Consider the following 13,168-nt stretch of genomic DNA (forward strand, 5'->3'; position numbering starts at 1 on the left):
TCAGTCTTAGGAATAGCATAGCAATCTCTTGTTCTCCTCTTTCTAGTTTTTCAGAAAATTGTCATTCAAAGACTGCAAATGGCCATTTCATTCTCCAGGGTGCTTTCCGTTCAGTGCTATAGTATATTATATCTAATTAAAACACTGACTGACTGTTCAGTGGTTTCTTATGTATTTGTGTTTACTGTTAACTTGTGGTGAATATCTTTACTTCATTTGAAGATTTTTTTTTTTCCACTTGCATTTAAAATAACATTCAACTCTCTGTTTCAAGTTAGCTCTCAGAAGATTCCACACAAAAATAGTTTGAGGCCTGTGTGCATGCTTCTTCTCCTTCCCACTTCCATACACATTTCCCCATTAACTCCACGTCTGCTATTTCAAAACAGAGTTTCAGTGCAAAGAAACCAAAAGCCAGTTAACAGAAAGCAGTTAACTGAATTGAAAGATCCCTCGATGCTGGGTTTCCTGGCCCATGGTGTGTGTGTACATTTTATCTGGTGTGTGTGCTGCTTTGAAGTGACATGTCGAACAGGGAGTGAACGCTCCAATGACATTACCTACTGCAACCCCCTGTGCCGCTGCGGCGGTTGTAGCCATTCTTGTCGCTGCTGATGCACACAGCAAAAGGAAAAAAAGAGCAGAGCACTGGTGTAGCAGGCTTCTCGTCTTTGATGCAAGAAGCCATTTAAATGTAGTTTAAATCCAAATCTGCTGGAACTGAGCCACATTCTTATTTATATATGTATTTTTAACAGGAGTTGTGATCCTATGAGGTAATGATCGTTAGCTTCCACACCAGTCCATGAGACCGCTGCTGCCAGTTTAAACAAAGCCAAGTTAACAGGGAAGGATAGATTTGGCCGTGGAACTTGGCAAGCCTTTTGTTTGTTTGTATTTTATCTGACAATGATCAGTTAAAATGTTGTTTTTGTCATGCGAACGTAATGCCTGATAATTGTCTGCAGCATCAGTGATTGCTTCTGAACAGGGACAGTTAATTATTATAAATGAAGACCAGTTGTTCTGTACCCAAGTCCAAAATAAGAGGGATAATCTTTCTAATAAAGCAGGCAAGACTCATTTTTTTTTTTAATAATTGCATTTTTAATAACTTACTCTTAAAAATCAAATAAAATACATCAAGCACATGAAAAAGCAATACAGTATGTATTTCAGTCAGAGATAGACTTCTGTAAGCTTCTAGTAGGAATCGCATGTCATGCAGGGAAAAAATGCTTTTTTCTTCCTCTGATAACGTTCCAGTTAGTGTCGCAGTTTATGCTTTTCCAGGTCATATTGTTATATGTCTCTATGTTAACAAATTTTAACTTTGAAGAGAAAATGGAAAATAGGATCGTTGTACTATTTTAAGTGAAAACATAATCGAGGGAGAGGAAGGTGTTCGAAACTGGTTGAAGCTGGCTTACGAAAACAATATGGCCTTAAACTGAGGAGGGCAGGTTTAGATTAATTGTAAGGAAAAGCTTCCAAGCAGTAAGAAGAATTTGAGAAAGGAACAACTTCAGTTCATTGCTTAGACTCTGGTAATAGAAATGGGTGCACACGAAAAGTGGATAAATCCAAAAATCAAAACCTCTTAATGCTGGAATTCACTTCCTTGCTTTGCTCTGCGTGGCAATCGACCCGTTCTGGGGTTGTGCAGCGGCAGAGGGCCATCCCGGCTCTATTTGTAGAAGTGGAAAATGTATAGTTGTACCTCAGCACTGGATTTGAGAAGATGGTGCCTAACAGCGTGGCGCTCTGTCTTGTCACGTTAGTCGGGTCTCTTACATTGCGTTTCGGGATGCCCGACATCATGCTGCACGGCTGATTTACAGAAAATGAGAAACAGAATTAGTAACCAGTCTTCATCTGTGTATGTCCAGGCCGTTCCAGATGTTCAGCTGTCCAGTCAGCAATATTGCACAGCTGCTATGACGTGAGACCATATGTCCAGCAATCTCAGGGAGCTGTGGAAAATTTTTGGTCTGCCTGGGTAAAATTTTGGTCAGAGAAAGACACATGTCCAGAAAAAAACAGGTATGTTATAGCCCTATCAGTGAGGAATTAAAACTGATTTGGAGAAAAGTCTGATTAGTAGGCAGTAAATAAGGCTTGATGTGACTATCGAAGCAATCAGAGTAAAGCAAAAATGAGTAACTGCTCATTTAATGAGTGCCATCCATCCTGTGCAAGAGTCGAGTGCCTGTGGAGAAAATGGGACGCAGTTGTGTAACTGATTGCGTCAAAACACACAGGCATACAAGAGATGTAAAGATAGCAGAGATGCCTTTTGTTTGCAGAGTTGAATGTTCAGTATCGAGCAATAGGAAAACCCCTGCTACAGACCCCATCTACAGGGGAGGGCATTTATTGCCTCTGGTAGCACTGGGGTGAGGTTAAGTGGGAGACCGGTTAAAGGGGGGCAGTTGTCCTGCATTCCCACTGGTGTTGCACACAAGTTTGGAATAGTGTACTAAACAGGCTGTCCCCCTTTGCCCGCCACTCACACAGTCACTGTATCTGCCTGTGGATATGTTTGTGTGTGTATAATGCTTTAATGTTAAAATAGAGACTGTCTTTTGGATCTTGCTCAATTGTGCGTTGCTTTAGTTCTGGGAGAAAAATTCTTTTCTGACCCCAGATAGGGATCAGCTCAGCTTATGCTCCAAAGAATAGAGATTAATATCCCCTGTGACCTTTTAGCCTAGCTGCTGCAGGGTTTTTAACAAGTGGGCTTAAGACCCCATGTGTGGCAGCTCTGCCGACATGAATATCTGTAATGTCTCTTCTTGTCAATGATCCGTAGACTAAGGAATCTCCAAGGATATCTTGACGTACCGTGGAGCTGTTATGGTCTAGTGCAGGAAAGAACCACGCAATGACAGAATAAAAAGCTGGTGTCACAAGTAATGTCTAAGTTGTTCTAAATGTACCTGACAACAGTTGTCCCTGATTGTGTATTTATTTAAAAGATGTGGCTGTGATATGGTAGGAAAATCAAATATTTAAACAAAACCCCAAACAACAAAAAAACGAACAACAAAAGCACTATTTATGACTTCTGGATGTCTGGTTCCTTGGACGTTTGCAATGTTGTATGAACTCTATAATATAATGTAGAACAGATAATAAAAAATAAGTACATAACATGAAAAAGCCCCCAACTAGTTCTTGCTATCTCTTCCTCCCCACCTCTGGCACTGAAGAGTGGGGTCGTCCAGAAAACAATCCAGGAAGGAATTCCTTCCTAAAAAAAATTTTTCCTTCATTTTGGACATATTTGTTTTGACTTGCTTTGGTTATTCTGAACTAACGTTACCATTGCTGGTGTGCGTAAAAGGTTTGTAGTTGGTTTAAACTGTTGTTAGCCATTAGTTTAAAATAGCCAGTCTTATCGCAATAGGACCTCAAAGCACTGCCTGGGGGTCAGGGGGAGCACTGATTTAGGACTGAGGTCTACAGTTGCTGTTTCAAACATGTTTCAGGTATATGGGTGATGTTATATTCACCTTCTCAATCTATATTACCTGCTTTGGTGTCTAGAGTAGGTGATAAGTAAAAATTGAAGTGCCTGAATCCAAGAGAAAGATCCAGAGGCTTTTATCAGCCTAGCTCTGGAGGCGTCAACTGCTCAGTAGGTACCTACGTGTACATGCACCAACCTCCCTGTATGCTCCAAGTTTCAGTGCCCATCGATGTTTAGAAGCTCTCCAGCGTGACGCATTGGGTATCAAGCTTTTGGTTAAGCGTCCGTGTCACCAGCATGAGGCCAGAAGTCCCCAAACTCTTGGTTGCTGGAGGAAATGTGAGACTCCCATTTGGTTTCCCCCTGCAGTTTGAAGACCATGTAAATTTTTCTGCCTCCTGCTTCCCAGCTCCCTGCACTAACCACTCTTCTGAAGTGAGCACGTGTCCGCCTGGCTGCTGCGCCTTGCCTCCTGCCCAGGGGCCGGCCCAGCTTCCACCGGAGGCAAGGAGGTTGTCTCCTCTGGTGAGCAGAGCACTCTTCTGGGGTTAAGGGGAGCTGGATGTGAGTGTCAGCCCTCTTAAGGCAAAAGGAAGTTTAACACATGCCTGCAGGGGGGGAACTAGCTGTAATAAACAGATACAAGAGATTGCTAAACTAAGTACGTGTTCCGTTTAATGGATTTCTAGGAATTGAATGCAGCAGTTCCTTAGAAATGTTTTATTTACTCTCTTTTTTGCTACACGTGGGGAAAACCTCCAAAGATTTGAGGACCGTTTTCCTTACGGGGACAAGCCGGTTGTGTATCAGATCCTAACCTGGATGTGTTTGAAGACGGGGCAATGGATTGTGCCCCAGGTAGTGTTTTGTTCATTTATAAGTTGACTCATCAGATCTGAATGGGTCGTAACTTATATTCAGTTCCTATCTTTTTATCCATTTCCAGTACAATGCAAGTGATATTGCTTTTTTCTATCAGTTATCATCTTCTGTATTTTAAAATTAAATGGTCTTAATTGCCACAGAGCTGGAGCTTTCCAGCGATGTATCCTACCCTTCCTCAGCACTGAGAGAAGACAAAATTAGGGCCGTCACACTTTCCACCTTAGTTCTGCTCCCTGCCCAGAAGTTTGTAACAGCCCATGGGAATGATCTGCAAGCTGAAATGTGCGGCACAGCACGAGGACAAGTAAGCCCCAATGCATCTTGCTGTGCTCGGTGGAGTGCCAGCTGTGGGGCAGCAGCACGTTCTTGCCATCAAAGTCTTCAGCCATGTGGAAGCGGTGCGGCCTGTGGGTTTAAGTGAGGGTAGCAGCTTTCCGTGGCTTAGTTGCAGGGAGCAGGAGTGAAGAGGTGGTGGAGCAGACCTGGCGTGCAGCTGCAGGCAGTGGTAAGGACCATCAGTTCAGCACCGTTGAGAGGCAGAGTGTGTGTTTGCTATAGGCAGCGTTCAGGGAGGGCAGAATGAAGGTCATGTGGATATATGTTTAACTTATTGTCAGAGGTTTGAATTTTGCTAAGCATAAGGGAATACAAAGGCATAAGATACATCCTCCTTAATGCCATCTTGATCTTGTCTTGTCTGTTCTATAAAAACTACTAACGTTTTTACAACCCACTAGGATGTAAAAGGTTGTTTCTCCCTGTTCTGGCTTCTCTCTGCTACCACCTGCTCCTACTGCATGCACCCCCATATCGTGGGCTGTCTTCAGCCGTGCAGCCTGAACTGTGTGCTGCGCCAGGCCCCGCGCCCTGGTCTCTCTCCATCTGGCTGTATCCCTCCTTCCCTCTTTCTTCTCCACTGCCTTGGTCTTGCCGAACGCTCGATGCAGCTAGTGGATGACCCTCCTGAGCCAGCCTCCTCCCCCTTGATCAATGCAACTCTCTGCATTGCGTAGTATGAATTGTAATTTTTTATTTTTGATTTCCAGACGTTTATATCTGGGTGAATGTCAGAGACCCCACCCATCCTGAGTCAGAGGACAAGGGAAAGTAACGGATGCTCTTTTTGTGTGGTAAGGACATAGACTTTGGGTCATGTGGGATTCAGATAACGGGGCAGGCACTGCTTCAGTCTTGAACCTTAAATACAAACCCAGCTGTACAACATAACTTACTTTTGAATGTGTGATTTAATATTGCTTTCTTGAATGGTTACTGGGAGAAGTTGGACTATGGGTTTGCCTTAAAGTCATGCTGTGATTTACTACTTGTATAAAAAAGTTAGTAAAATCTGTAAATCTTAAATTGTTTTGGGGACTAGGAGAAGGTTGTACTTTGGGAATCACTGTTTTAAGAAATCTTAAATTTGGATTGCCAACTCTGCCATAAATCCCAAAGTGACATGTTAAATGTAATGAAAAAATCCAAGTCAGCTTGTGGATCTTTGAAAGAATATTTAAACAGAATGAGGCTTTCAACTTTGTCTATAGTAGAGCTGCCATTCAGCTGTATCGTAATCTCATTAGGGTGAGGGCTTTTGAAAGTGCGAAGTGCAGACTTCCTTGATGCTGGTTGGCACATTTAGGCACGTATGTAATATAACAGTATAAAAAGCAATTTAATGCCTTGTGTGATTTGTAATTCATGGGTTGATGGCTGCTAATACATTGTGGTGACCTACAAATTAGTTTGGCTTGTTAGGTTCAGTGTGGGCAGGGCATTTAATTTTCTTGCATTAATTTAACAGAATTGGGGCCAAAGGCAGCAAAGAAGTTGTGTTTTTTATCACTATAAAAGAGTTATGATTCATGATCTCAAATTTTAGGCTAGTAAAGAGATACTCCAGAGCTAAATGGTTGAAAAAGAGGGGGACTGGACGGGAACGGGGGGTGGAAAGGCACAATTCAGCTATGAGAGAAAAAAAAAAAACTAAAGTGTCATGGTCTGAATTATTCTACAGCGTGTAAAATTCATTTTTCTGATTATAATGTTCTCCTTTAGATTTCTGAGTGAAGATGAATTTAGCAGAGATTTGTGATAATGCCAAAAAAGGAAGAGAATATGCGCTCCTTGGGAATTATGACTCTTCTATGGTATATTACCAGGGTGTCATCCAGCAAATCCAGAGACATTGCCAGTCGATCAGAGATCCAGCAATTAAGGGCAAATGGCAACAGGTAGGGTGAAATAAGGTTGCCTTTATTCTATTACTTGGTATTTGAAAAACACACTATACTTCCCAAACCTTATTAAGATGTAGAGGACGTATATTTCAGTTAAGTTTACAACATTTCTTTCACAATATTTTGTTGATATTTATGGGAAAGTAATTTTTGTGGCATGTTGAAAATGAATTCTTTTGTTCTAATTGAATCAATTTTTTTGTTGTTTTCAGTTAGGATGATAATCAGGGGTCTGTTTGTGTGTGATTGCATGTTTTGGAAAAACTGTTTTGCTGAGGACTTCCTTTTGCTGTTTTGTCTTTTGACAATCTAATGTCCAGTAAACTAAGATGTGAGTGGATGGGTTAGCATCACTAGAATGGTTGTCTGAGTAGCAGTTAACTCTAATGCTACAGTGTGCAAATTTGGATCAGGTTTCTAAAACTCCAAGTAATACTCTTAGTATTGCATACATGCATCTCCCTGCTAAGCGGAGTACTGTTGAAGCCAAGGAAGTAATCTGCAGGTGAATGTAAGGACCCTCATGTAGCACTTTCAGTATTTAAGTCTTCCTTACATTTTGTGGCCCCATTTTTCATTGTACAAAATGTGTTCCATCAAAAAAAAAAAAAAGGAGGTTAAACATATAAAGCTGTATTCCAGAATAAAGAATTCATGTTGTATAAATATTATATTTTGAAAGAAGAACATAGCTCCTATAAAAGATATAATTTTGCAGTAAGTAGTTGAAGAGATGATTTCAAGAAGCGTTTTTCTGAATATCATATGTTTAAATGATGTCACTTAAAAACAGAAGCAAATTTTTCCTTTTTGTTGCAGCAGGTGCTTTGGTTATGGTTTTGTGCCTGAAACATCTGACACTGACATAGAGTATTTCGTGTAATGATAGCTACAACACTGCTAGCAATCATTTTGTAATGACAGTGCTATTCATAGGTGTTTATCATAGAACTGTAGAAGTCTGTCTGCTTATTAAAAGCTGGTTTGCAAAGCACGTGCGTGTGATAATGCCTAGCTTTTCCTGATGATGTAATAAGCTGCATGTTGTATAGGAGATATTCACATTCAAGTATTTGCATTCAGGGCGTGCTGCTGCAAGGTGTTCGTGCCCCATGCGTGTCCTTAGCTCCTGCCGAACTCGTGGCTAATGTGAAGGTAGAGCATGAGGCTTTCCTTGTTCTGCAGCTGCATCGCTGCATTGCCTTCACTTCTAGTATTTAGTGTTACCTCCGATGACATTGATTCTTCCATTAAACTTTTAACAGCTCTTATCTTGTGAAGGTTACTTCAAGTCTCATGATGTTGAGTGTTGTTTGAACTGCTTCAGAGAAGCCTGTGCACCATGGAATGTGTGCTGTACATTGGAGACAAGCCTCAAGTAAAAAAGGACCATTAACACAGTTTCCAGGATTATTACCTGGGGAAGGCAGCTGGCTCCTTAGCAGAGGATCTGAAGTTGGTACCTTCTCAGAAATTATCCCTTTTAGGTGAAAACAGAGTGGCCCCTGACAGTGTCCCATAAACGCTTTGGAGAACTGTCCCCAGAAAGATCATCAGCAGGTGGGGTAGCGTGTGTCATGCTGTGCGCTCATGTTAATTCTGAAACTTCCCAGCACAGCGGTGGCAGATGAGCTTTGTTAGAATATCACTTTGCCATTACTGGTGCCAGTCTCAGCTCAGGGACAGACACCAAAAAATAAGAAGCATGATTAAAAAAAAAAGAAGTGCTCCATCCCCGGGTTGTTTCCCTTCTCATTCATTTATGGGACTACCTGTAGCAGTGGGAACAAAATGATACAGTCCTGAGAGCAAACGATGCAGCCCTGAAACCACTAGCTTTTCCATACCTGCACCTGAATGTTTTGGTGAGACCTATAGAGGTAGGCCTGCTTTCTTACCCACTCTTGATAAATAATTGTGCTTTCTCACTCCTTGAGACAGACTACGAGGGAGTCTGATGATTTGGATGTTAGCACTGCTTTCCAGCTCCAACAGCAGCTACATCCAAACTGTCAGTCACATTCAGTAACTGTCTGACAGACAACCTGTTCTGAAAAAAATTAAACCAAAAGTTGGATCACAAGAAACACTCATTCACAATATTAAAATAATATTTAGATATTCTTTTTAGATCATTCTCGTGGAAGAGCTATGCCATACACATTATGTAAGTTTAGCAAAATTCGGGTCTAACCCACTTGGTACCAGTAATGTGCAGAAGCAAAAGATTCCCATACCTGTATGCTTCTTCCAAGGGGCGCGAGAAGCAAAGCAACCTTTAGGTCATGGTTAAGGGGATGAATGCAATTGATTTTTACCTGGAGTTCTGTCTCCTCTGGTGTATGGAACTAGCCTGTTCTTTAGGTTCTTCAGTTTCTCCATCCTCTGAGGAATCTGAAGAGGATAATACCACTGGTCCCTTTTGGAGGTGGAGTTTAGCCATCTCTAGCAGACACTAGTTAGGTAGAGCTTTGACTGTTGGGAGTGGTCCACAGTGTGAATGTCCCTGTAGATAAGTGCTCAAAGGAGAAGATTGTTACTTAAACCAATTCTTCTCCAGATATATTGCATGCACATTCACAATCTTGAACCTCCTGAAGGACTCCTGAGACACCAGCGCTGAGGGGATCTGGCAGTATGAAGCATGCCCTTCCTTTCTGTACGTTTGTGCGCAGCACACGAAGAGGGTGTTTGTCCTACTGGTACTTCTGAGGCAGTGAACTCGGTTTCAGGTGTTTGCGTACATGCTCCCTCATAAAATAGGAATGTTCATATGAGTAACATCTCAAAGAATCGTTACAGCCGTGGCTCTGCCACTGACCAACTCATACCTGTTACATGAACCTTTGTTCTCCCTATCTGGTCACTTCTCTACAGTGGGTGCTCCATCCTGAATAGGTACCTCGTGTTAGGGGGATCTGTTTTGTTGCCTTGTGTACTACACAGGATTTTCCCAGCAGTTTATTTAGCAATGTAGAGCAGAGGTGAACCAGAAGTAGTTGGGATTTTGGGTCAGAATCCCAGACGCTCTTGATCTACCTCTCTTTGCTTTTCAAATTTCTACAGGTTGGTCTGGACAGAATGATATTGTGTGCAAGTATTTGGTGGCTTGTATTTCATGTCGCACAGTCAGACAGCTTCAGCTTTGCAACTGGGCACCCTGATTTCAAGGGTTCCTTGTGCTTGGTGCTGATAGTTACGAGGCGGATGAATGTGAACATGTATCATCTGCTCCCCTGGGAACAACTGACTGGCTCAGTTCCACTTGATGCAATACTGCTTCTGGGACTTAAAAATCAGTGCTGGCTCAGGGAGAGGGATTGTGTTATTAGTCTGGCACAACCTGCAGAACTTCAAAAGGACAAAAGATGCATCCTGGAGGGTCCACCAAAGCAGCGGTGTGACAACACAAGAATTCCTCTGACCCATTGGAAAATTCATTGTCACTGATTGTCTGATAACTAGCTTGGCTTGGGGGTATCAAGGGTGACCTGCTCTTGAGACCCTTATTTGTTTTGCAACCAGGGAGTTCCCAGCTTGCTTTTGGGTGGCCGAGTACAGCTCCATTCTTATCCTGACTCCTAGGCTTCCGAGCTCATTTGAAAAAGAAAAAGTTACTTTGTTGTGCTTTGAGGTTTGGCTGACATGTAGGCATATTCATCCATGTAAATGCAGGCTGGGACTGGAGAGATTCAAAATCAGAAGCAACTCATCTCTTTTTCTACTTAACAACAATAAAAGGTAGGTTTACTCTCATGACCTCTACTGTGAACTTTACTTGTGTTGACATTCCCCCTGTTTATTCTGAGAGAGCTTCTTGGCTGTTGCAGTCTTTTTACTAGACAGCTGGCTTGTAGGAAAGAGCTGCTTCAGTGACAGTTCAGCAGCTGCGGAATGACAGCAGAGCGTACCCTGGGGTGATAGTACTGGCTTATGACAAGGCCAGCGGCTGTCGAGCAAAACCTGCTGCATGTTATAACTGCGTGCTCTGTGTTGCACAATATCTGAGAGCAGAGGAGCCTCAGCCGGAGCTGAGGCAGGAGTTCAACGATTCTCAGAGTGCTTGGAGCAGCCAGCAAGGCACCCTTACTGACCATGGTCACTGGAGCAGGTGATTAGGTGCACTGTATTCTTGCTTAAAGAATAAAGGGTGACTTTTACTTTTTTTTTTTTTTTTTTACATTTTAAACACATTTCAGTCAATCTGTGCTTATGTTGGTTTTGCTTCATGCCTGTTGTATTAGCACTTCTTAGGTTACCTCATGAGTAATTAAGGAATATTCTGCAAGTAGCTCATGAAGAACTGTGATTACAGGAGCTACACTTTCACTCCATGGGATCAGACTGGGTTACAGGGCTTCCGTTTTGGGTATGGTTTGGGGAATTGTTATTTTCACTTTTTTAAAATGGAGCCTGTTGAATAACTAACACTAATTGCAGGCAGTAATTTCAGGTTTGGAAACACTTTTATGGAAACTTGATTTGTTTTGTTCCAGCATGATATAATTAAAAAAAAAAAACCCAACCATACATTATTTGTATTTACCAAGGTACAAATACCCAGGCTTATTGCTATGGGAAGCTGTGTAGAACTACAAGCTCTAGCGTAGCAAATAAAAGCTGGTGATGCCAAAGGTACAACAGTTGCCAGACTGTGAAATACAGAGGAACTCTCTGAAATGGTTTTTGGAACTACCACTCAGAAAGAGTGAACTGAACTCTTGGTCACTGTGTTCTACAACCATACATTAGGATGTGTTTTCTGCTTGGTTACTGTAAATCCTTAGGGCTGGAATGTCAAAATGAAGCCATGGGGCCACCCCCTGGGCTGAAAGGCTTTTTATCAGGCTTTCCAACATCACCCAATGCCCCCGATGCTGCTTCTGTGGAGGAGGTGATGTGGCTGGTAGGGGCGGCTGGTGTACCAGAGTGTGGCTCTGGGCAGCAGGCAGCTTCATGCTGTAGCTGAACCCAGCTAACATCCTGCCGTGCCCAGAGGCCAAGCTCTTCCCCACTTCGTCTTCCCTCCAGCTGCACCAGCTTCTCTCCCTCCTCTGCACCCTGCCATTCTTTGTCCTGGGATTCACCTGATCGCAGGGTAGTGAGCCAGTGCAGGTTGCTAACCCAGCAAAAGTGCCCTTTATTTTCTTTTTACCCTCCCAGGCTAATTTTCTGCAATTTTACCAAGCCGAATTACTGTATTGAGATGCCAGAATTGAATCCAGAAGAGCAGCAGCAGAGTGTGGTTGGGGAGAAAGAGTGAGGAGAAGCAAGATCTTTCTATTTGGCAGTGGTGAGCTGTTAACTCAGCCCATGCTATCTCCTGAACCTGCTTAAACATGAATCACCCAAAAGCTTTCTTCAGGTTCTCTGGAACCTGAGCTGGAGCCCCCTGAGGCCTCTGGCACCCCAGGGAAGGGTGTGATGGGGGGCAAAGAGACTGGGTGAGTCCAGATCAGTGATTTTTTTGTTTGCAGTTTTCCAAGGTTGCTGCAGAGCAGCACTGATCACTCCAAGGCAGTGCTCAGTCACCTCTGTAATTACGGCACAGCCCTTCTTGGCTCGCATCTGGGTTATTTGTTTCTCAGCTGCAAGAAACTCTTTTTGCACCTGTTTCATCTGACTTGATTTCTTTAAGGCCTCTAGGAATTTATCAGCCGGTTTTCCTTTGTGGTCCTGTTGTTTGAGTACGTTGAGGGGGTTTTGTTGGTTGGTTTGCTACTTACTGAGTGAGTGGTAAGGGTGTGTATTTCAGAGTTGGGTCTGCTCAGGTCTGGATAAGAGCTGGCCAGCAGCTGTTAGTCTGTTTTCAGTTTCAAACGCATCAAAGGCTCACTTTCTCTCAATTTTCAGATACCATCCTCCTTGCTGGTCCAAGAGAGCTGAATGACAGCACTCCAGCCCTCAGTGCTGGCAAGTTGTTTTCCACCAACTTTTCCACATGTGAGAGGAGGAATCCTTCTGTATTCCTGGAGCATGGGAGTAGGAAGCGGCTGTCTCTCGTGAGCAGTGCCCTGGTGGATTTATGCTGTATCATTCCTTTGTACTTCACAGCAGTTGTTTGGCTGGATTTATTTTTGGACAGGAGGGATGCGTGTTAGACAGTTTGAAGGAACCAAGTTAGTAATCAATCACATTCGTAACTCAGCTGGAAGTTCTTGCACTGGGGGATATGTCTGCTGATTGTGTGATGAGAAAGCAAAGAGAGCAAAGCAGGGCAGGGGGGGCCATGTCAAGCATTGACTGTCTTTACTAGAGCAATCCTGCCTGAGCTGGATGTCCCGTGTCTTTGGAAAGATAGAGCTACCCCATCTGCGACAAGCAAGAAGGCTGCTTTGCCCTGTGAAATGATCAAGCTCTTCCCATACCTAAGGCTCCTTTTGTATAGATGCATGCAGAGCTCCTGGAGAAGTAAAATCAGTGTTGCAAGAACTGTGCAGGGCCTTAGGGCTTTACCCTTCACTTTGCCTCTGTCCTTACTGGTATCTTGCTGATGACAGTCACATATATATGCTTCTTATTAAACAGGGTTTTAAACCAGAGAAGAATTTCTTTGTGCTGCTGAAATCTC

At 42.9% G+C, this 13,168-nt stretch overlaps 1 protein-coding gene across 6 annotated transcripts in view; it reads left to right on the forward strand.

Moving 5' to 3' along the window:
- Positions 1-13,168, forward strand: part of KATNAL1 (katanin catalytic subunit A1 like 1) — a 44,171-nt gene that overhangs the window by 2,844 nt on the left and 28,159 nt on the right. For 4 of the 6 annotated variants that reach the window (XM_087759550.1, XM_087759546.1, XM_087759551.1 and 1 more), the window contains exons 2-3: positions 5,404-5,487; positions 6,416-6,591. In XM_087759550.1, coding sequence (XP_087615676.1) covers positions 6,430-6,591 — 162 coding nt within the window. In that variant the 5' untranslated portion in view covers positions 5,404-5,487; positions 6,416-6,429. Of the gene's footprint in view, positions 1-1,889; positions 2,044-3,958; positions 3,998-5,403; positions 5,488-6,415; positions 6,592-13,168 lie in introns of those variants that run through there. The other 2 variants (XM_087759547.1, XM_087759549.1) reach the window with 2 other exon arrangements.

This window comes from Nipponia nippon, unplaced genomic scaffold (assembly GCF_047370975.1).
Source record: "Nipponia nippon isolate SJK-2023a ecotype South Korea unplaced genomic scaffold, ASM4737097v1 scaffold_2, whole genome shotgun sequence".
Classification (NCBI taxonomy): domain Eukaryota; kingdom Metazoa; phylum Chordata; class Aves; order Pelecaniformes; family Threskiornithidae; genus Nipponia; species Nipponia nippon.